The 25,245-nt window shown below is 33.9% G+C and overlaps 2 protein-coding genes across 2 annotated transcripts; one reads left to right on the top strand and one right to left on the bottom strand.

Moving 5' to 3' along the window:
• Nucleotides 1–951: 951 nt before the first annotated feature.
• Nucleotides 952–12,506, bottom strand: dmtf1 (cyclin D binding myb-like transcription factor 1). Its single transcript, XM_059325487.1, has 17 exons — nucleotides 12,437–12,506; nucleotides 10,688–10,806; nucleotides 9,806–9,901; nucleotides 9,637–9,722; nucleotides 9,180–9,291; nucleotides 8,391–8,467; nucleotides 7,304–7,461; nucleotides 7,179–7,211; nucleotides 6,370–6,479; nucleotides 5,679–5,907; nucleotides 5,409–5,560; nucleotides 4,550–4,741; nucleotides 4,308–4,390; nucleotides 3,098–3,286; nucleotides 2,665–2,874; nucleotides 2,240–2,345; nucleotides 952–1,452 (listed from the first exon to the last, which is right to left on the bottom strand). Exons 2-17 carry the CDS (start codon nucleotides 10,794–10,796, stop codon nucleotides 1,418–1,420), a joined length of 1,977 nt encoding a protein of 658 aa, XP_059181470.1. The 5' UTR covers nucleotides 10,797–10,806; nucleotides 12,437–12,506; the 3' UTR covers nucleotides 952–1,417.
• A 947-nt stretch (nucleotides 12,507–13,453) lies between these two features.
• cwf19l1 (CWF19 like cell cycle control factor 1) lies at nucleotides 13,454–25,075 on the top strand. Its single transcript, XM_059325488.1, has 14 exons — nucleotides 13,454–13,770; nucleotides 15,260–15,344; nucleotides 15,422–15,506; nucleotides 16,415–16,516; nucleotides 17,338–17,552; nucleotides 18,839–18,954; nucleotides 19,216–19,300; nucleotides 20,405–20,560; nucleotides 21,267–21,426; nucleotides 22,197–22,276; nucleotides 23,126–23,335; nucleotides 23,548–23,667; nucleotides 23,927–24,024; nucleotides 24,448–25,075. The coding sequence occupies exons 1-14, from the start codon at nucleotides 13,748–13,750 to the stop codon at nucleotides 24,590–24,592; spliced, it is 1,680 nt and encodes a 559-aa protein (XP_059181471.1). The 5' UTR covers nucleotides 13,454–13,747; the 3' UTR covers nucleotides 24,593–25,075.
• Nucleotides 25,076–25,245: the final 170 nt, after the last annotated feature.

Genomic DNA, 25,245 nt, shown 5'->3' on the forward strand with positions numbered 1-25,245 from the left:
TAAGATTTTATCATTAATTTAATGCAGACATTTTGATAATATTTCTGGGAAACAGTTAACAGCATATTAATTAATTGATTAATTAAATAAAAATTATAATAAAAAATATTTTGGCCTCACTTCTGTCACTGATTAAAAAAACAAACAAAAACCTACAAACTCTGATTTATTTCAATTTTATTCTACAGAAGATATTTCAGTAAGTATTGCATTTATTTCTGTTTCTATTTTTACTACTTTAGTCCTCTTTAAGTTTGAGTACCTTTAAAAGTGCTATATACATCAAATGTATTTATATATAAGTATTTGTAAAAAAAATAAAAAAAACTGCTTATATTTAATGTGAACTGTATTTTCTTCATACATTTCTCCCAATAAAACAGTTTTTAAAAATGAACGCGACGTTATAGGTCATTATCTACAGTCTATGGTAAATATATGACAACACCGCCCCCTTGTGGTCGTAATGGGGGACTGCACCTTTAAACAGCAGCAGGTTTTACATATTATAAAGTTTTCTATTTGATCATTTTAGGCTTTTATGTAAGCAAGACCATTTTGCATGTTGATGTTATACAAGTGTTGGTAATTTATTATAATTATTTTACTTTTTAAATTTAATATTAGATTTGTGTTTGTGTATTGATTTTTAATTTTAATTCAATTTTTTTGCTTATTCTTTGAAAGTTTTCCTATGCTTTTTAAAAATGTATATTTTGTTGTTTATACAAAAATAAATACATGTCAGTAACATGTTATCTTTAAAAATTAAAAATGATGCTTTACTGGATTAGATATTAATAGGAAATTTGCATTGACGTGTCTATATTTAATATTAACAATTTATTTATCTTTTTCTACACAAAATAAATTAATAAACTAAACATTTTGGCTTCACTATGTAAACATTTGAAACACTATAGGCATAAAAAAACTTTAAAAATGGAGGCGTTGTAGCAACCAATGTTTATTAGTGTAAAATAAAAATCATCCTGGAGCTTAAAATAAACTGATATTTGACTTAAATAAAAGTTCCACCACACAATCAAAGACAAACAATTTTTATAATAACATGATAAACTGGTAATCGTTCACTTCTCATGATGTTTATTTAATTTAATAACATGAATCTGTGTTTTTAAAGGGTCGGTTCTCGTCCTTCACAGTCGTTTTGAGTCTCTTTGGCGCTGCAGGACGAGCGTTCACATTTCATCCAGGGGTCCAAAACCATCCAGACGGTTTAAAAAGTTCAGTTTTATTTACAGACACGCGGGTTTGTTTTAATGTGTTCACAGACACAGAGAGCAGCTTCACCAGTATCACAGACAGAGAGAGACAGAGAGAGAGTCTCCTCCTCCTCCTGGGGTTAGTTCATGTTGGCGTCCGTCACCGTGGAGCAAAGTTCAGAGTTCAGAGTTCAGTCGGAGCCGTCCTGGTTCTCCAGAATCGGATCTGAGGACAAACAGAAAATGTTCAGTTCTGAAGTCGTAAAACTTCAAATGAGTCGAAGATTTGATCCATGTGTCTCAGCTGTTTGACACTAATCTGATTTATATAGAAAATAAACTCAGTTGTAGCTGCGTAACAATATTTATTTGTTAGTAGTTTTATTTATTGAAATATTCAGGGTGTTCCTGGATCAGAAGTTCAGTTTTTTTTTTAAGTTTTAATGCCCATTTCCAACCAGGTAAATATCAAGCAAAAAATAAAAAATACATAATAATAATAATAATAATAATAATAATAAAAATCCAGAGAAAAAAAAGAAAATAAAAGAGCAATAGTGATATAAATTATCATAAATAAATAAAAAATAAAGGTATGAAAAAAATAGAATTAAAAATAAATAAATCAAGTTAAATAAGAGAGATAGCAAGAGTGATACTGATAATCATAAATAAATAAAGACATGAAAAATATTTTTAAAAATAACGAAAATATTTATATATTGATTATCAGAATTAAAATTAAAATAAAGAGTTAAAAACAAATGCATAAATTCATAAGAATGAAATAAAATAGCAAAAGTGATATAAATAATATTAATTATACTCCTTAAATAAAAAAAGTTTTAAAAAGTTCCTAAAATTAAAGTAATAATAAAAAAAACTAAAATTGCTTTGTTTCATATCTGCGTTAATATAGAAAGATATCAAGTAATATTTAGCTCTGAAGATGAGAGGTTAATATGATTTTGTGTGTGTGTGTGTGTGTGTGTGTGTGTGTGTGTGTGTGTTACCTGTCAGCGTGCTGCTGATGTTCGGAGGAGAAACAATCAGCACGGCGCTGCCAGACGTTATCCCAGAATGCACCACTGCTGCCTCAACAGACGGTGAGCTCAGCTCCTGACACACACACACACACACACACACATACACACATTATCAGCCATTACACACTCACTGTCCACTTTATTCGGTACACATGTGCATTATTATAATAAAACATAATTCTATTTTCTGTTCATTACTAAGGTTTTATTGAGGTGTGTGCTGCTGTTGAATTATTGTAAATGTAAACATTTGAAAAACTTTTGGCATAAAAAAAACCTTATATAATTAAATCTATAATATAGTTTATTATTAAAAAACGTCTGCATTTACAGCTGTTTTTAAGGTTTAAACATGTAAAAAACAAATACTAAAAATTTTAATTAAAAAGCACCTTGTCCGTGAAGCCGTCTGTGATTGGCTCCTGAGTTTCCGTGACAACGCTCTCCGTCTCTTCCAGCAGACTCGTGGCGTCAAGGCGGTCGTCCTGGCTCCGCCCCTCCGCCTCCACGACCAGCTGCGATTGGCTGAGGGGATCCGAGGAGGCGGGGTCAGAGGTCACCGTCTGGATGATGACACCGTCGCTGGAGCAGAGTCCGTCGGCCTGGCAACGGAAAACACAAAAGTTAAATATTTATTATTATTATTAATAATAATAATAATAATAATAATAATAATGATATCAATTTTAATTTAATTGTATTATTATGATAAAATAATAATAACAATAACAATAATTTAAAAAAATAATAATAATAATAATATTAAATGTTTTGTAACAATCAAACACACATTTAACTTTATTAATAATGTTTTCTATAACTGACCGACAGGCTGTGGAGGATGATGTGTTCGTGTGACGTGGGGGAGGAGCCTGTCGTCAGGGTAACCGTGCTGTTATTGGCTAAACTGAGCGGAAGGCCCTGATTGGTGGAGAGGCTGAGCGGCAGGCCCTGATTGGACGTCGTCTGGAGGTAGTAGGTCCCCGGGGTGCCAGTGGGCTGCAGGTGGAACGACTGGGTGCAAAATATAAATATTATTATAAATAATGAAACAAGTACTTCCAGTCAAAAAACAGCTGCATGAATAGAAAATGTGAGGAATAGAAAGTCAACATACATGTGAAAAATACATAAAAAATATAAATGGTGGAAACAGTTTGTACAAATATGGAGTTATTTAAATGATGGAAGGAGCTGTGCATTAAATAATTAATAAAATATAGAAATATAGAAATAAAATAATTGAAAAAAATAGAGAAATACATGAGGTGTCAGGTTACCATCCAAATATAGCAACTAAAAAAATAAAACATTACATTACATATAAACAAGCATTATTTAAGTCACAATTACATTTTAAAATGCAATTTGTCACCATTTAATATCTAATTTTCAAAGGCTTAACCTGGAGCTGTGCATTGAATAATAAATAAAAAATGTAACTATAAAAAGAAAATAATTTTTAAAAAATTGAGAAATACATGAGGTGGGGATATGACATACATGAGGCGCTACCATCCAAATCTAGCACTTTTTAAAAATAAAACTAATATAAAATATAAACAAGCATTATTTAACTTGAAATGATATGTTAAAATGCATTTTCTAACATTTGAAAAATAATTTGACATTTAATATTTAACGTTCAAAGGCTTAAACTTCTTTTTTATTTTTATTTTATTTATTCATCCTCTCTTAAGCATCTTTGAATGTCTACAGAAGCGCTATATAAATGTAATGCATTATTACTATTTTATTTTTTATTATTATTTTTTTTATTTATTAATCAGCAGGTTTAACATATATTTATACGTATATATGTTATATGTTATTGTATCTGCCTTTAAAATACCTAAACACACAGTTGTGATGAGAACTTTGCTCTTTTAAATGACAAATAATAATAATAAGAATAATAAGAATAATAATAGATAATGAGGTGATAAGTGCAGCCCCAGATGTAACAATTTTAATGTGATGTTTTTAATGCTTTAATGAACATATTTGAGAGGAAAACATGATGTATTTTTCTCACCGGCAGGATCTCGAAGGTCTGCAGCGCTCCCGTGTTCAGTGTGATGGTTTCACTGTCGCTGGCTGCTGCCGACGAATCTGAAGCTTCCGGAGAAACAAAAAGAGTCAGAAATCAGAGACGGAGCGGTGAGAAGGTCAGTTAAAGCCTGTAGAAAATCTGTCTTCATATAGAAGTCTGTATCATCAGCGTAGAAAAGCATTTTATTTTAAATTTTAATCCACACACAGCGTTAATAAACTCACCCAGGTGTGTGATCTGCAGCGGGATCTGTACGGGGATCTGCAGCGCCGCCACGGAGCTGGGGGCGGGGCTTCCACCGCTCTCCTCCAATCGGGTGAGTCGGATCTGGAGCGACGAAGATGAGGAGGAGGGACTCCCCGGACCGGACGCCGTCTGAGAGGACGCCATGAGCTCCTGGAGACCCTTCAGGAGGACTGAGGACACACACACACACACACACACACACACACACACACGCACACACACACGCACACACACACACACACACACACACACACACACAGGTTAGAGAGTGTTAACAGTTTTCTGTCATTTATAAAAATAAAAATAAAATAACAATAAATTAAATAAAATTAAAAAAATAGATATAATATAAATAATTGTATAATAATCAATAATTTCAATGATTATCAACATATTCCAGCTTGCAAAAAAAACAGAAAATAAAACTTAAAAATTAATAAAAATAATTTCAATAATAAATAATTTTGATAAATTATTAGACAAAGATATATAAAAAAAGGCATTTAAAAGTGTAATTAAAAATAATAAAATAATAATAATCATTTTAAATATATATATTGTATAACATGTATTAAACATATTAAAAATCTAAAAATGTTAAATAAAATAAAAATTAAGATAAAAAATAATAATAATATATATATATATATATACACACATAAATATAAGAACATTTTATTAAAAAAAATAAACCATGAAATAAATTAAACTAAAGAATGTAAAACAAACCAAAAATCTGCTGGGAATACAACAGAGCTGTACGATACAACAAAATAAATAATATAATAATAAACAATAATTAACTTCAAATTAAAATAAACTCCTTCTCGTGTGTACCGTTGAAGGGGATCTCTTTGTGATTGGCTACTTGTCTCTTGATGCTCCACCACTTCGATCGAAGCCACTGAGGAGAACGGACGCTGCTCCACCCGCCAGCCAGATCCTCCCACCTGATCTCATTCTCATCCTCCACCTCCAGCTCCAGGATCCTGAAACACAGCGTATAAGTTTATATAATACACACCCACACACACACACACACACACCCACACACACACACACACACACACACACACACACACACACACACACACAAACACTGTGTACCTGCGTATGAGGCTGAGGTCGTCCTCCTTCATCCACTCCGTCCCTCCGCTGTGTTTCCAGTTCAGGTAGTTTAACCACTTCGACCGACACTGTTTCTCGGAGCGCGTGCGAACCTGATCGGCGACCGTTGCCCAGGAAACGCCTCCCGTCACCGCCGACCCCGGCGTCACGCCCGCCATCTCGTAAACGACCTCAGCCAGACGCCGCTCCTCCTCCTCGCTCCATTTACCTGTTTAAAAACAAACAAACAATGAAACATTTTAAATTAAAAATATAAAAGTCATAGTGGAGGAAATATTCACATCCTTTACTCCTACAGCACACAGTCAAAATACTCTCGTAACCCTCTCAACAACACAAGAGGAATTTCTCTGATAATTTTTTTTTTTTGAATTGTAATAAATTATTATTCTATATAAACATTTTTCCAAGTGCCCACAAGTGTCATGAATATTGTAAAAAATACTTTTTTCTCCACATATTGTACATAAAGTATTGTCATGTTTCCAGCCTCTCCTGTCCTCTCCTCTTGGCTCTGTGTAAATGGTTTTGGTTACAGAAACTATGATAATATTGCCTGTTTTTACAGTTTCTTTTCTATGATAAACGGTGTATTTTTGACAATTGTTTTAGAATTAAACCATCAAAATCATTTCTAATTAATTTCTAAACAAACAGTGATCAGCTCCACCTGTGTTGCAGGTGTCCTTCATCAGTCTGCAGCGGTCTTTGACAGACGACGCGCTGCGGCCGAGCGCCGCTCCGATGGTCGCCCAGTCGTTCCCGTGTTTCTCCCTCAACCTGAACAACAACAGAAAACAACATGTAAACAATATATTCATGAGCATTTATTTATTATCAAGTACACAGTAATAGTAAGCAAGCATGTTCCAGTCTGCAAAAAAAAAAGAAAGATAAACATAAAATAAAAAGTAAAAAGTAAAAATTGACCAAAAACAATAATATATATATTTTTTAATTATTTAAAAAAAAAAGTTTTGTTATTTAAACAAATAAAATATATTTTTTTAATGTTTAGCTTTCAGTTCATAATATTAGCCTAATATCATTATCAGCATATTCCAGCTTGCAAAAATAATAATAATAAAAAACACAAAATAAAATGTAAAAATAAAAATTTACCAAAAACTATAATATATATACTTTAATAAGTAAGTTTATTTTTTCATTATTTAAAAAAATTAAAAAACGTTTAGCTTTCAGTGCACAATAAAAGTAGCCTATAGTGATTATCAACATATTCCAGTATTTATGTACAAAAGATGAATGAAGAAGTTAAAATAAAAAATGACCAAAGAGAAGAAAAAATTAAGAAAAAAATATTGTATTCATTTTTTAACAATCAAAAAAAATATAGAAGCCTTTTTTATTACAAAATTATTTTAAATATTTTAAATACATTAATAAAAAAACAACTTAAATGTGATTTTTATTTATATTTTTTAATGTAAAAAGAAAAAGGAAACAGGTTTTACTCACGCTTTTAGCTTCTCTATCTCCTCAGGCGTATACCTTCAGAAAATAAAATAAATCAAATTAATATTGAAAATGAGAAACATTAAAGCTGTGATGTGTTTCCGCTCCTCGTTTCCTCGTTAACTCACTTCCCGACGTGGTTTCTGTTGTCGTACATCCTCAGAACTCGTCTGTAGACGGCGAACAGCGGACGGTTCAACCCCAACGCCACCGAGCGGTAGAAGTCCTTCCTCTCCTCTTTAGACATCTCAAAGATGATCTCAGCCGGGTCGTCGATGCCTCGGCCCTGAACACACACACACACACACACACACACACACACACTAATATTTATAACATGTACAGGACAGAATTAAAAACAGGAATAAAGACAGAAAATACCTGGAATGAGGCGGGTCTCACTCGCCAAAACGCCCCTAATTTGAAAACGAGTCGTCCTGAGCGGACTTTTGTCTGTGTTTTGTCCCTGTAGAAGAGCAGGGTCTTTTTTGTCCCCTGAAAAAAGCCTGGTTACTGATTGGATAGAGCGCTAATCAGGATGTGACATAGTACTCTACACAACAACAACATTTGTAAAAGCCGGCGAAGCAGTGTTGCCAACTTAGCGACTGTGTTGCTATATTTAGCGACTCTTCAGACCCCCTTAGCGACTATTTTTCAAGAAAGCGACTGGAGACAAATCCAGCAACTTTTTCTGGTGTTATTGGAGACTTTTGGAGACTCGTTCTTACTCTTCTTAACGAGCAGGCCTCTGGCCACTAGCAGCAGTTAGCTACAGTTAGCTCTGTAGCAGCACAGTGTGTATGTGCTAACAGGCTAACAGTTAGCTCTGTAGCAGTACAGTGTGTATGTGCTAACAGGCTAACAGTTAGCTCTGCAGCAGTACAGTGTGTATGTGCTGCTGCTGCAGGAGGTGTTCACTTAGCGATCTCTGTTTGTTTACAAGAAGCACCAGACACTCTGTGCACAGTTAGTGATGCCGGTTAATTCACCATCACTATGTTTATGATCAGTGGAGACGCTGTGCATAATTAGCCATGCTGCTTTGTTTATGATCAGCTGCTGACGTTGTGCACAAAAACCATACGTCACCTCCAGAGTCTCTAAATCCCTCTGGGGGCTAACTTGTAATGGAGACACACAGAGTGAGCGGACATTTGAGAGGGCGTGGCCTGAGACTTTCCCCCTAAAGGAAACACGACTAAAGAGACGAACCTTGACGTATCGATCGATGTTGCTCATCAGAATGTCGATCTCTTCCTTCGACCACATGCCCTGCTTCCACTTGTGACCTGGAGACAAAGAAATGTTAAATATCACAGTGTTTACATGTAATTTAACTGTAAGTTAAACCTTTTAACTGCTTAAAAGTACACATGACCTAATAATAATTATTTCACATTAAATTAAACTTCTTTTAAGACTTCTCCTGCGTCTTTTGGGGTAAATAAATCCATATTACATTTGGAAATTCTAAGAATAAACTTAAAGTTAAAACTTAAAAATACTGTGCAGCACAAAATAGGAGGAGTGCAAATTATAAAGAGTGCAAATATAAAAGATTCAAGATTTTATATATATATATATATATATATATATATATATATACATATATATATATTCAATATATACCATGCCAAAATCTAAATTTAATAACACAGAAATATGAACAAGTTTTATGTCCTTGATAATAAACTAAAAAATATATTTACACTTAGAATTACATCATTTTTAAATTCATCAAGGAGATAAGAAATTATAATGAAACTAGCTGCTGTGTTTTTCATTATAATGGTAGTAAAAACAAAACATTTTAAAGTGTTTCTCATGTTTAGATTCCTGGATAGAGAACGATATTTGCATCTTTACTACCGAGAGGATTTCTGCCCTTATTTCTTTCTGACTGATTCCAGCTTCTATTAAATCACTAAAAACACGTTTAGATGACATGTTTTGGTCTCTCTGCAGGTCAGTGTTTGTTTGTTTGTTTGTTTGTGTGTTTACCTTTGTTGGTCAGTGTGTCTTTGTCTTCTTTGGTGGTGAACCAGGCCTGACTGACAGGAGACACTTCTGTCTTCTGATTGGGCGACAGAGAGTCCTCGTCCTCCTGCAGAATCTGTAAACACACACACAGAGACATTTATTTTTCAGACCAAAGGAAGAAGTCTTTGAGAAGGTAGAGGTAGACAAAACCTGCTCATAGTCACAAATGTGTCTTTTTTATCCATAAATACAACAATAATTAACATTTAAAGGTAGTAAAGATAGGAAAAAAACTGTTAAAAGAATCTAGTTGTCGTCTTGTAAATAGTTTCCCTGCAAGATTCTCAGTCTGTCTAAAATCTCAGTCTGGGACTAAAAACTCTAAACTCTTGTCTTTAGATGTGAACTGATAGTTTTCTAGGAGTCTTTTCCAAATCTTTTCAAAGTCTTCTGGTGTTTAGGGAGCATGAATGTGAACCTGAATCTGAGCGACTCCTTCCTCGGAGAGATCTCCGTCTGCGGTGGCCGTCATCGTCACCTCGAAGCCTTCATCGTTCTCCGACACTGAGGGAGAGGAAACGTTAGAGCCGCGAGGTCAAACAGCTTCATTTACTTTATTTTACTGAGTCCTCTGAGCTGCTACTCACTGGGTAACGTGACCACAGAGAACTGAGGAGCGTCTGACTCGTCCTGTTCTTCTGTAGAGAGACGAAGCTTCTTCTGGAGAGGCTCCGAGTCCTCGTCTAAACACACAAACACTAACAGGTTACTATCAGGTTACCATGTTTACTTTATATCAGCTCGTTTACATCAAACTAGAGCGTTAAGTTACATTTTCCATCCATCCATTTTCCTCCGCTTATCCGGGGCCGGGTCGCGGGGGCAGCAGGCTAAGCAGGGCATTCCAGACGTAACTTACATTTTTCACTATCAAATTTTCCAAAAGTCCAACGTGAAATGTTTTCTATTCCAACCAACAGTCCAAATATTTTAAAAATATTCTGTTTATTATCAATCAATCACTCAATTAATCAATTCGTTCATTAAACTTTACTTGATTAATATTATTTATTTAATACAGATATACATAAAATTATTATTTATTTAATAATACAATATTATTAATAATTTAATAAATATATTTATTATTATTTAGTCAATACATAATTATTATTTATTTAATATGTTATTTTTTTATTTATTTAATACAAAATAATAATTTAATAAATTAAAAATATAATGGAAAAATTACAAATATAATAAAAACTTTTTTTTTTTTAAAAGAAGCCCCTAAAAGCTATAAGAAGAGTAATTATAGTAAAACCAAGTGAAGTAAAAACTAGATAAAAAACAAAACTATGAAGCATTTATAAAAACTAGAGACCAAACTAGAGACTGATAAATAAAATTAAATAATAAAAAAAAAAATATCACGAGATTGTTAATAAGACCAAAAATAAGTGTGTGTACTGTATGTGAGTGTGTGTGTGTGTGTGTGTGTGTGTGTGTGTGTGTGTGTGTGTACCCACCATTGGTTGGACAGTGCAGTATGATGCTTCCATCACTCTCCTGAGTCAGTGTGACAGATTTGACGGTTTCTAGCGTTGCCGCCTCGTCGTCCTCCGCTGCTGAACTCATCGTTCACCTGCTGAACATCAAATAAAATAAAATACAATAAAATAAAATAAAACACTTTATCAGCTCTGTGTCATAAACACCAGGAAGAGAAGCAGGTTCAGTTCACTCATTCAATAAACACTGAGACAGGAAAAAAAGCAAAAATAAAAATAAAATGAGGTGTCAGATTCACCTGATTTATTAATTAAACTCTTTATATTGTTTAAAAAAAAAATCTATTTTTCTAATATGTTTTAACGAGGGATGCAAGTAATGATTTATTTTATTCTTTATTCAAAGTGAATATTTACAAGAATTTCTGCACGTCATAGATAGACATTTAATGTAATTTAGTTGAGTATTCATTTTTAACAGATCAAAATATTTACTTATTTATTAACCTACTGAACATTATACACATTTACTAGTTATTATAACTAGTTATAGAAATGACCAAGACAAAATATTGATAAAGAGCTCCATCAAGACTTTATTATTCATTATCATCATCATTATCATCATTATTATCTTTTTTTAAGCAAAAAGTGAAAAATACATTTCATGCTGCTTCTCAATTGTAATATATTTAATTTTTTTCTGTATTTTATATAATTTTAAACTGAATTTAGTTAGTTTTACAAGTGAAAACTATGAGTACCTGATTTGTATGTAAATTAGATACAAATAAATAAAAACACATTCAAATAATTAAGTGTGACAATATAAACTGTATTATGACTTATGACTGATGTGATAAAGAAATAAGATTATCTAAACCTTTTTTTCATGGAATTGCTACAAGCAGCACAAAGACAGCAATAATACAGTTAAATACAGAAAGTAAAAGAATAATAAGTATATAGAAAACTAATTCACACCAAACCTCCTTCACAAATATACCAATTTAAAGCCAAATTGCATATCAACAAAGGCATTCATCCCCCACACTAGAATTCATAACATTTTATTCATGTTTATTTGACATAATAAATTCGGTTGAGACATTATTCATAAATAAGTACGCTTTTTCAGTAAAATTATGTATTCACGTCAAGCTGCTCGCTGTCGCCCACCACCGTCTGAGTGGGATCAGACTGGAGATTATCCGCAGCAACTCAGTATATTTTGGCCATAAAATTACTAAATTAAATGTTTTTTGGACAATATGTGAGCCGAAATGCAGGCCGAATCTCATTTTCACTCTTTAACTTCACATAAACGTGAACAGTGTGTTTATTGTTTAGAAATAAGCAAGACGATGTAGAATTTGTGTATTTTTAAATGGAGTTTGGCGCACGGACCCATGCGTCGCTATGCGGGCCAAAGCCGAAAAAACAGGTATTTAGCGCAGAGATGGATACGTGACTCTAAACTCTCAGAGGCTTTTTAAATACACAAATTCATTCTAGTGCAGAAAAGCGATAATGATAATGTTCATAAATGATGTTCCAGTGTGAGTGAAGCTATCCTGCTAAATGAAAGAGGAAAAACCTCCGGCGCCATGTTCGCTGACAAGCTGAAGCTTATATGGCGTCTGTGCGCTTTGGCGCTGTTCTGGCTCTTTATTCTCGGGTTTTCTGCCACTTTGAGCGGCCTGAGAGCTCCCCGCGGCTCCGACGACCAAACAGAAAGTGAATTTTACTTTTGATTTGGCTACTTACTTCCTGTTTTTGGTCCGGGGACTTGTGAGTTACCAGGATGAAGGAAAGTGCCAGGATGGAGATCGGCCGTGCGAGGGCCGGCGCTGGTTGCCAGGTTAGAGGATTATCCGTAAAACTGGAGGGTTCTGCATTTTCTTTGTCTCAGTTTAAAATAAAATAATTAAAAATAAAGAAGCAATTTTTACTTAGATTGTGCAATTGTGTTTTATTTTTTACAGTAGGAACTAAAATGTTAAATTAGATCTTAAAATAATATAAATTACTATTAATATTATTTTAGATGTGTTGGTATGTGTTCAGTAACATTTTTCTGTAGCAGCAGTGTGCAGGTTAATTTAAAAAAAATATTGTCATTATTATTATTATTATTATTTTTATTATTACCATCATCATCATCATCATCATTATTATTATCTTTTTTAAGTTGCTGCTTCTCAATTGTAACACATTTATGTTTTTTGTATATATTTTATACAATTTTAAACTGAATTAGTTCGTTTTACAAGTGAAAACTATGAATACCTGATTTGTAGGTAAATTAGATACAAATAAATAAAAACACATTTAAATAATTAAGTGAGACAATATAAATTGTATTATGACTTATGACTGAGGTGATAAAGAAATAAGATTATCTTTTTTTTCATGGAAATTTAGTTGTTACAGCAGCACAAAGACAGCAATAATACAGTTAAATACAGAAAGTAAAAGAATAATTAATAAGTATATATAAAACTATTATAAACATAATTAGTACAGTGGCTGTGGCAGTGATTTGCAGCAGCAATGCAATCTATTAAAACGTGCTTTTTTGTGCATGTTTGTTCTTTTAACCAAAAATATGCAAATAATGCAAATAATTGTTTCGTGCAGCTTCTTTATATAATCTTGACTCAAGATCACTGAAGGACTGGGATGTGATTAAAAGCTCTGTACAAATATGTTGTTGTTGTTGTTGTTGTTTTCTTTGCAATTACATTTAGTTGTAAGAATCAAACCTGGCAACCAGCCTCTCCGCTCTAAAATGTGTCCGGGTAACAACCTTACCACAGACTGTACATATTTATTTTGCCTAAATGGTTAAAGTAGATAGAACATTCTACATTGGTACCAAATAAATGCTATTGTATAAAATATTCATCACGCAAATACATTTTATAAGTAAACAAAGCGTGATTATTATTTTTAGACGTTAATGGTTCCGCTGTTATTTTCGTCGGACGACTTTTGGTGACGGACCAAACGTTCAACCTGCAAAACTCAAAATCGCACATTTCTTTTTGCTATTTACTGCTAATATTTAGCCAAGAGATGTCGGAACAACCAGTGAGAGTGTAAGTTTCACTTTATAAATACTTCATATTTTATTTTAAAGGCGTTTCAACCCGTTAAATGTTAAATATGTGATGCTTTTTCAAATTGTTTTTATCCTCACCATTATGTGACAGCGTGTCTGTTAGATTTGAATGTCTTTTAAAACGTTTTATCAAATAATTATATCATAAATAAGTTATGTGGGACAATAAAGTTTTTTATTTCTAAAATTCGGTGGGTCAAGTTGTTGCATTTGCTACCAATATCAAATAAATCCGATATAAAAACGCAACGAATCCTCGCTGAACTTCATTCAAAATATATAAAATTTAAGGATCGCGTTACCTAATAGCACAATTATAAACATCATAAAACGTGATATATAAACATAAATTATATTTATTGTGCCGAATGAAAAATGCGGCATAAATTAACTCCACTAAAACACATTAATTATAAGAGATTTCTGATCTGACAGTAACATAATGTTGCGGTTCAACTTTTTCTGTTACATATTTTTTTTTTTGTTTTTTTTTTTAAGTTACTGGTGGTTATTATATTTTTTTTTTATATTATTTTTATTTTAGTATTATTTTATATTTTTTAATATTATTATATTTATTATTATTTTCCTTTTTCTTATTTTTCAACACTCAATATTGTTGATATGTTTGGTTGGTAGTATTGCCATTGTTATTTATGTATTTATTTATTTTTTGTTTGTTATGCTACACTACCATTTTATCTTCTTTGTTGCGTTATTGCCCAGTTGATGCTTGCCACACCTGCTTGTTTGTTTGTTTTAAACTAAATCGAAAAAACAATAAAATATTGATCACAAAAAAAAAGTTGCAGGTGTAAAATTCCCCTGTCGGTCATCTTATATTTGCCGAATTTAATAAAAGTCTTTAAATTACACCTGTACATGTTTAATAACAAACAAAGCACCAGTAAAATGTTATTTAGGCTATAATTAAAGAAAACACGACAAATCCTCGCCAAACTTAATTCAAAATATATACAATTTAAGGACCGCGTTACCCAATAGCACAATTATAAACATCATAAAACATGATATAGAAGCATAAACGGTATTTATTGTGCAGAATGAAAAAATCGGCACAAATAAACTCCACCAAAACACATTAATTATACGAGATTTCTGATCTTTTACACCACTAACTTAAAAGTTACTGTTGTAAAAGGCTCCTGTTGGTCATTTCATGTAGGCCGAATTTAGTAAAAGTCTTTAAATTACACCTGTACATGTTTATTAACATACAAAGCACCAGTAAAATGTTATTTAGGCTTCAGAGAAAATGCAGAAATGTTTTGTGAGAGAAGAGGGCTGAGATCTGGGATGCTTTTCATGAAACTAAAGAGTCTTAAATTCATCTCTAAAATAATGTTGTGTGATCAGTAGAGCCACTGAATGTTTATATAGAGTGCCTACAGTTAATCTCTCATCATGTTTTATTGATAAAGTTGATTTAATGTGTCTGTTTGCAGGTTGGCATGTGGAGATGTTGAAGGCAGGCTGAGCGCTTTGTTCAATCGAGTCCAGACGATCCAGAAGAAGACGGGACAGTTTGATGTGAGTCAGCAGAAGTTTTTTTAAAGTCGACAAAAACATAACCTAGTTCTGATATTTATTTGGTTGTTTTCCTGCAGCTGCTGTTGTGTGTTGGAGAGTTTTTTGGAACGACGCCGGAGGCCGAGGCCGAGTGGCAGCAGTACAAGAGTGGAGCCAAGAAAGGTACAAACATCTGGGAAACATCTGGATAAGCAGCTGTTTAACCTGTTTACATTGGTGGAGTGTAACTGAGTACACTCTAAATTATAAAAAGGTATTTAGTGTCTAATCGATTAATTGTGTTAGCTAGAAAAAATGCCTAAAAATGAATTGGTTGCAGCTTATTATTATTTTCTGACATTTATCTGAATTTTACATCATTTTAAACTGAATATATTTGGCTGTTGGTTTGACTGTGTGAAAACAAAATATTTGAAGACATCAATTTTTCATTATTTTCAGAAATTTAATACACCAAAATATAAATCAGCCAAATAATGGTCAGAAACTCTGCATTTTTAATATTGTTTTTATTTTTATTTTTTATTTTTTTTTACAAAATGCATTTATTATTTAAAAACAAAAAAGTCCATTTAAAAGTGGATTTTACAAAAAGGGTGAAAATTCATGAAAAAACAAGTAAATAAAATTAATTCTAAATAATATATAATTTGATTATATAAACATTATAATCAATATAACAATATTCAATAAAAGTAAAGATTACCTATGCTGTAACCACCTGGTGAAAATAATAATAATTAAATAACAAAATAAAACAAAGTAAATATTATGATATAAGTCAATATAACAATTAAAACCAATTCGATTAAATCCAAAAACTAAAAATATATTCAACACTTTGTTAAACTATATTTAACTACTATAAACTATATTCCAGTCAGTTAATTAATAAATAAATAAATATTTAAATGATTAATTTTAGTAGCTTTTTACACCTGTATCACCAGATATTTTGCACATTTTTATCCAAGAAACTGAAAAAAAGGCTGATAACTTTTGTATTTCACACACAGGAAATCAGTTTTTGTCTCTTTTCTTTCACTAAAGTCTGTGTTGTTTCTCCTCAGCTCCGATCCACACCTACGTCCTGGGCTCAGCCAGTCAGGAGACGCTGAAGAGTTTCCCCGGCGCCGACGGCTGCGAGCTGGCCGACAACATCACGTATCTGGGTCAGACTGACACTCGGCTTGTCACCATACTAAGATTTTCAACTCGATACCGATACTCAGGAAAATATTCGATACTCGATACCATTTTCGATACCACCAGGATAAAAACAAAGACCCCAAAATTTAACAGAAATATTTTGATTAACAAGAAAAATGCAACATGTAAAAATGAACAGAACCACAGGTTAAATATTTATAATAAAACAGTTGTGCAAAAAGAAACTGCAACTATGATCACAAGCTTCAGGTCTGAGGTAGTGCAAAAAATGAATAAATACAATAAACAATAACAAAAAGAACAATATTTTGAGGTTGTATGCTGTGCACAATATTCGGCAAGCTTGATAAACCGACTTTTCTCTGCTTCATTCTGGGACTTCAAGAGAGAAAATAACACTTTTCAGTCACCAACATTTATGTAAACTTATTAACTCTATGCTTATGTATACTGACACTGTGTCAATTCACATAATATGGACATACTACGTGCCTGATTTATTTATTTATTTACGTTGTTTATAATCATTAACGTGATGTCAGCCTTTAATGCTAGCTGCGGCTAACGGCTAATCATAACACGGGCAACATTAATGCCACGATAACATCAGTAATAGGTCAGTTTGAAAAGAAAGGTCGGGGGGGGTAAAAGTATCGATACTTTTGAAAATGAGTATCGTATCCGGATACAACGTTTTAGTATCGATACTTTTTTGAGTATCGATACTTTTGACAACCCTGACTGACACACGGGGAGCAGATCTTCTTCTGGTTTCTACGTCTAACCCTCCATCACTAACCGTGCTGATCTGTGTGGTTCTCAGGTCGGCGCGGCGTGTTCACCGGCGTGTCGGGGCTCCAGATCGCCTACGTCAGCGGGCGGGAGGCGCTGCAGGAACCGGCCCCGGGTCACTGCTTCACCTCCAAAGACCTGTCGGCCCTGGTGGCTCCGCTGACCAGCAGCTCCAAGTTCAGAGGAGTCGACATCCTGCTGACGTCCCAGTGGCCCCGAGGAGTCTGGCACTACGGGAACAACCCGGTAACATGAACACAACGTATAAATACTGATGATACTGACTCATTTTAAGATGATTTGGACCATAAAACGTGGTTTTCTACTCCAAATCAATTTATTGCAGTATGGAAGCTGCATTTATTACTTGGTTTCAAACTTATCATACAAATACAATACATACAAACATAACCAAATATATGCTTAAAATAATGATATTTTAGCAAAATCACTTTTGATCATATCACATAATCCTCATTAGCAAGTGAAGTTGTTTTTGTTGCACAAATGTCTAATTTTCGAGCACTTTAACAACTTTTTTTGCCACTTTAATCTTCGCTGATTTTTATAACATCAAACATGTACAAGTCTGGCACTACAGAAACAACCCGGTAACAAGAACACAGCATATAAATACTGATGATATTGACTCATTTTAAGATGATTAATATCTTTTGCATCAAGTGGAATTCACATATTGGACCATAAAAATTTGGTTTTCCATACAATATCAATTTATTCCAGTATGGAAGCTGCATTTATTACTTGGTTGAATCCACATGGAATAACTTTTAAAACTTTATTTAACCCCCACACAAACTTACAATACAAATACAATACATACAAAGTATGTTTCCTTTAAAAAAATCACCAAAATTACACCATTTATTGCAGCCAAAAACTGTAAAAACAGAATATTGTTTGATTTCCATGTTTTTTTAAGATCCTTGAACGAATCACATGTGATGAGTGCTTCCCTCAGGAAAAATAACCAAATCCAAGCTTAAAATAATGGTATATTGTGATCATATAACATCAACTTTATTTAACCCTCATAAGCCCACAACCTGCAAGCAGGTTAAAAAAGCATGTTTCTTTTAAAAATCGCCAAAATTACACTTTTAACACAACCAGAATCTGTAAAAACTGAAATAAATGTTGGTTTTTCACATTTCTAACGATCCTTGAACAAATCACATGTGATGAGTGCTTCCCTCAGTAAAAATAAGCAAATCCAAGCTTAAAATAATGCTATATTGTGATCAAATAATTTAAACTTTATTTAACCCTCATAAGCCCACAAAATTACACTTTCTATCACAGCCAAAAATTGTAAAAACAGAAATATTTGTTGATTTTTCCCACTTTTGACAGCTCTTGTATGAATCACATGTGATGAGTGCTTCCCTCGGGAAAAATGACCAAATCCAGGCTTAAAATAATGATAGTTTGTGATCATATAACATGAACTTTATTTAGTTCTTCTTTCTGCAAGCACCTGTTTTCATGTGTCTTGTTTGTTTGTTTTGCAGGAAGTGAACACAAAGTTCTGCGGCAGCGGCGCCGTCGCCAACCTCGCCGACAAACTGAAGCCACGATACCACTTCGCTGCACTAGAGGGCGCTCACTATGAACGACTCCCGTACAGGTACAGCTTCGAAGGGCTCTCTGTAGACATTAATGTGTTTCAGAAACAGAAAAAAATACTTTTAAGCTTCCAGATGGTTTGAAAAGACTTGTTTTCTTAAGAAAAATCACCAAAATTGCAGCATTTATCACATCCAAAGACTGTAGAAACTGAAGTTATTGTCCGATTTTCACATTTCCAACACTCCTTGAATGCATCATGCGTGCATCAGGTTAAATAACAAAATCAAAGCATTAACTTGTGATATTTGATGTGTTTCAGGAATCATGCTGTTCTGCAGCAAAACGCTCAACACGTCAGCCGATTCATCGCCCTGGCAACCGTCGGCAACCCCGCCAAGAAGAAGGTGTGTGTGTGACTTGATACACACATTTTTACATTCAGTATGACTCAAACTTCTCAGGGATATCATTATTTTTTGATACTTATTGTGAATAAACATCCATAACTTTGCCTAGAAATCCCAGGGGAAAAAAGAGACTTTTCATAGCTGCAGAACTTGCCTGAGAAATATCATATTTTAAAGTTTTATTCAACGTCAAAGTAATCCAGTGATGGATGTCTGTATGTTCATGGTTACACAGCAAACAGGAGCTGCTAATAGATGATTCGGCATATTTTTAATCAATCAGACTTTATTTAAATAGCACTTTTCATAGAAGCGAAATGTAACACAAAGTGCTTCACATAAAAAATAAACAAATAAATAAATAATAATGATAATAAAACACAGAAACATGCAAACCCGCTCCCCCATTATAAACAAAGCACAAACTGAGGAAGCTCCATCTCAACGTGGAGCAGCAAGGAAAAACACTGGAGGAAGGTTACAAAATAATTAGATAAAATAAATAAAAATAAAGTAAGGTAAAATAAAATAAAAACAAAAGTAAATAATTATAACAATAGAAAGTAAAAAAGCTAGATAAAAAAGATGAAAATAATAAAAGTAAAGCATGATATATAGACTAATAAATAATAGCAAATAAATATATAAATAAAAGAGAAGATGTTGTAACATGCATGAGCAGAAGAGTATTTAAAAATGGTTCAAGTTAAAGCCAAATAAAAATAAAGTAAGGTAAGATAAAAAAACAAAAGTAAATATTAATAACAATAAAAAGTAAAAAAGCTAGGTAAAAAAAAGATGAAAATAATAAAAATAAAGCATGATTATTTATATATATATATATATATATATATATATTAATAAATAATAGCAAATAAATAAAAGAGAAGATGTCAAAATGTAAACAAATACAGGCTAAAAATAACACAACATGGCAACAAAAACACTGAAATGAGCCGCACAGGGTCAGACTTTGAGATTATTTGCTGTAAAGTAACATTATCAATATCCTTGTGTCTGTGTGTGTGTGTGTGTGTGTGTGTGTGTGTGTGTGTGTGTGTGTGTGTGTGTGTGTGTGTGTGTGTGTGTGTGTGTCTGCAGTATTTATACGCCTTCAACATCGTCCCCATGAAGACGATGGACCCCACAGAGCTGGTGAAGCAGCCGCAGGACGTCACAGAGAACCCGTACAGGTTCTCCTCCAAAGACAAGACGGAGAAACTGAAGAAGAGCTTCGGGGCTGCAGAGGAAGAGGAGGTGCACAGAGTTTCATTCATTCTTCTTCATGCTTGAAAGACATAAAAAAAATGTAAATCTTTGTCCATTAAAATTGCCAAAAATTAGGTTTATTAAGATTAAGTCTCAAAACGTTCAACAGGGATAGAAATCAGTCGGTCAGAGACAAGAGTTGTGACTTTTTTTTCACTCAAAAGAAGACTTTTTAAAATATTTTTTATATATATATACATATATATACATATATATGTATATATATATATATATATATATATAATTTTCCCTAATGCACCTGTATTTTATTTTGAATTTTGAGCAACCTACTCTGATTTGCTGGTTATTTTTCATTATTTGCATTTTTTTTTTTAATTTTTGTCTCATTTGTCTCTATTTTAATTGATGTTATTGTCATTTTTATTGTGTTTTTAAATGTTATTCTGATGCAATTTTCACCTTTTATGTAAACCACTTTGAATTGTCTCTTATGGGTGTAATATCAATAAATGGACCCTTCCTTTCCTAGGCTAAAGGAGATGAGGAAAGGAAACACTGAAGCTCCCTTTTTCTAGCACTTAAATTGCAACCAGCTCTAATCCTGGCTGCCTGTTTCAGTCCAAAATCATTTTAAAAGAGTTTAAATCTCCAGGTGTTAAAAGGTGCTTAATGTGGCCCTGTGATGCATTTTTACTTTGAAAACTCAGCTCCCTCGCTCCCGTTGTCTGTCCAGGAGCCGGCCAGTCAGTTCTTCTTTGACCTGAGTAAGCAGCAGGGTGGAGGTTTCCGGGGCCGCGGCAGGAAGAGACCTTCAGACGGAGACGGACGAGGACGAGATCAGCAGCACGACGGAGGAGAGAGACAACATCAACACAAACAGCCCCGCAGGCACCGTGAGTCCACAGCTACAACATCAGAAACTGTAGTACTGTGGTTGATTTAAGTCTAAAATAACAGTAATATGTGTGTAGAAATTGTCCAAAACTGTAGAACATTTCTGAACGAGTTCAAGCGTGAGACAGCTTCTGTGGAAGTGTTTTAAATAGTAAGATTTTAGAGAAAATTCATTTGTTTTCAAAGTAATGAGTGACAGGATAAATGGATTTCTTAATTTAATTTACAAAAATTAGAAACACTGTAATCTATTTATAAACCATTGTTTCCAAATGTCCACAAGTGTTACCAATACTGTAAATAAAAAAAAAACAATTAGGGGCTCCACATGCTATAAATATTGGTTATTTACATTATTATAACCTCTCCTGTCCTCTCCTCTCTGCTCTGTGTAAACAGATTTTCAGTGAATATTTGTCAAGCAGGATCTGGTTATTTTTGGTGAAATTTTAAATCAGACAATTTTAGGTGAAATATCACTATTTTAACCTTTGGCTTTTTCTGACTCAAGCATTCATAACACATCATTTGTTCAAGGACAGTTGGATATCTGAAAATCCAACAGTAATTTCAGTTTTTACAGTTTCTGGCTGTGATAAATTGCGTAATTTTGGTTATTTATTTGTTCATTTTTTAAAAAGAAAACATGCTCTTCAAACTTGATGAGAGGTTGTAGAGTTTTAAAGGGTTAAAGAACCTTTTAAAATGCTTCCAGTGGACTAACAGAATGGTTTGTGTTTTAATATTGTGTCTTTTTATTGTGTTGTAGCTCAGCCCACTGGTCCCTGCTGGTTCTGTCTGGCCAGTCCTCAGGTGGAGAAACACCTCGTCATCAGCATAGGATCACATGTGAGTTTATACCAGAGATAATAATTAATATTATTAGGGCCGGGACTCGATTAAAAAAATTAATCTAATTAATTAGAGGCTTTGTAATTAATTAATCAAAATTAATCGTATATAAATAATTGACCTGAGAACAGTGAGAAGTAATTTTTTTTACATGGATTTTTAGTATACCATTGAATAATGACTGAATACATTAGCTTAAGCAACAAAAATATTGTTTATTTTTTTGTCCAACAGACCAGTGCAATTTTTGCATCAAGTGTAGCAATAGCATATTTAGAAATATAGTACATTTCATAAATCCAGGTAGCCTATAGGTAGGTAGACCTTCTGTAAACTAGAATACTTTGGTTTTTGAAGTAAAACACAATCCACGCTAGCTACCACACTAGCCGCTAGCTGCTATATGTTTAGCATTGAGGTGATACTTGAGGCTGGATGTGCTGCTATGGTGATATGTGAATTCCTTGTTGCATAGCAACACAACCATGCTCTTATCGACGCTTCCATCCGTTGGTTTTTACTAACTAAATGTCCCATCATCCACGGAGCCAACCAAAGGTCTCATCAGCTTCTTCCTTCATGTTCACTGTGGTTTGTTGTTGTCTGAACTCATCAACGCTAGTTGGTGCTCCAGTATAATCGGTCCTCCTGAAACTCATCCAGTGAGAAACGTTCCGCAGTGCAAAAATAAGTTTGATTAAAATGCGTCAATTTTTTTTAACTTGTTCATTTTTGTGTAATGAATTAATCTTAATTAATGCGTTTAAGTCCCGGCCCTAATTATTCTACATCCAAATAGTCTAATCTAACAGAGGGAACTTACTGAACCCCCCTGTTGTCTTACAGTGTTACCTGGCTCTGGCTAAAGGCAGCCTGACCCCCCAACACATGCTGATCCTCCCCATTGGACACTACCAGTCAGTGGTGGAGCTGAGCTCCGAGGTGGTGGAGGAGATGGAGAAGTACAAGAAGGCGCTGACGAGTTTCTACAAGAGCAAAGGAGCGCGCTGCGTTCTGTTTGAGAGGAACTACAGGAGCCAACACCTGCAGCTGCAGGTACACACACACACACACACACACACACACACACACACAGTTAGATAATATGTATCAATACAATTATATACAAATAAATAAAATTCACTCACTCACCAGCCTATTGGCAAGATTATCTTTGGCCTACTCCACTTATTTAAATAAAAAAATATACATATATTCAAATTGATTGTTTGTTTTGTTTAACTAAAAGTCCAAAACTGTTTGTCCAGGTGGTCCCGGTGCCATTGGACCGCTGCACCACAGAGGACATTAAAGAGGCGTTCATGGTCCAGGCTCAGGAGCAACAGATGGAGCTGATGGAGATCCCTCAACACACCGACCTCAAACAGGTACACACACGCACGCACTCACGCACGCACACACACACACACACACACACACACACACACACACACACACACACACACACAGATGGATCACACACATATACTAGAGGAGCATGTTCTCATCTCAAGGTTTAGACATGTTTAGACATGCACTTAGGTTTAATTGGTGACTCTAAATTGCCCGTGGGAGTGTATGAGGGCGTGTGCGGATAAGCGGTTAAGGATAATGAATGAATGATGGGATCAACATGTGTGTGTTCAGATTGCTCCTCCAGGGACGCCGTACTTCTACGTGGAGTTGGACACGGGGGAGAAACTCTACTACCGCATCCAGAAACACTTTCCTCTGCAGTTTGGAAGGTAAAAAAAACTTCTGTAACTGATAATCATAAGAATAAAAACTGTTATCTGAAATGTTAAGATAAATATTTAAGTGAATCTAATGTCTTAGAATGATTGATAGTGTTTATCAGCTTCTTTGAGCTTCATTACTAACTGTAAGATGTCCACTCACCATTGTGAATGATACTCTGGGGTAGGATGGCCTGCTCAGCAACTAACTGACTTTTAAACCCAAACTAAGAGTTATTGAGGCCAATTCCACAATATGCACTTGTTTCTCACAACGTGTTTAAGGTCTGTATGTTATGTAAATATGTAACTGTATTTTGTGTTTGCTGCCTCTTGGCCAGGGCTCCCTTGAAAAAGAGGTTCTTAATCTCAATGGGATATTTCCTGGTTAAATAAAAAAATAAAAAAATGTGTTTGTGTGTGTGTGTGTAGGGAGGTTCTGGCCAGCGAGGCGTTGCTGAACATCCCGACTCGTGCTGACTGGAGGGAGTGTAAACAGAGCAGAGAGGAGGAGGAGGAGAGCTGCAAACAGCTGAGAGACGACTTCCAGCCGTACGACTTCGCCTGGGAAGACTAACACACACACACACACACACACTTTCTACAATATCTCATCCTTTAAGCTGTTAAAGGAATAGTTATTTACTTTCTGGTGGTGTCGATCTTTGCATCTAACTCTGAAAACTGAATCGAACTGTTCCTTTAAATCAGCTTTTGGTGTTTTTAAAAGATTTTTTTTCCCTTTTTTAATAATATTTCACCATTTTTGCTGGTGAAAGTGACGAGATCCTGTGTTTGTGGTTCGTGAAGACTTTTGTCTTTTAAGTTTTTCTGATACGTAAAAGTACAAAAAAGATCCACTCTTTCAACTCTTTCACAATAAAAGCTCAAATCCATACAGACTGAGGCTCTAAAAAATGTTTATAAACACAACACTGTCGCTCAGAGATCTTTTCTATCATTTCTATGGAGACTCTTTTGTTTTAAACTCTGGGGGAAATTGTTTTTTAATGTTTTTCTTGTATTTTGTAAATGAACTACATTAAACTCTTATTTTGGGTTTCTGGTGTTATGTTGTTTATTATAACCACATAGTTCAGGAATAGGTTCTTTATTTATGTTCATGGTCTTTACACATATTTATATTAAACAATTTAACAATATTGGCTGATGTTTGACTTTGAAATTCAGGTTTCAAAATCCCATTGACATTTTTTAACAATAACTAAA

This window comes from Centropristis striata, chromosome 22 (genome assembly GCF_030273125.1).
Source record: "Centropristis striata isolate RG_2023a ecotype Rhode Island chromosome 22, C.striata_1.0, whole genome shotgun sequence".
In the NCBI taxonomy this organism is placed as follows: Eukaryota; Metazoa; Chordata; class Actinopteri; order Perciformes; family Serranidae; genus Centropristis; species Centropristis striata.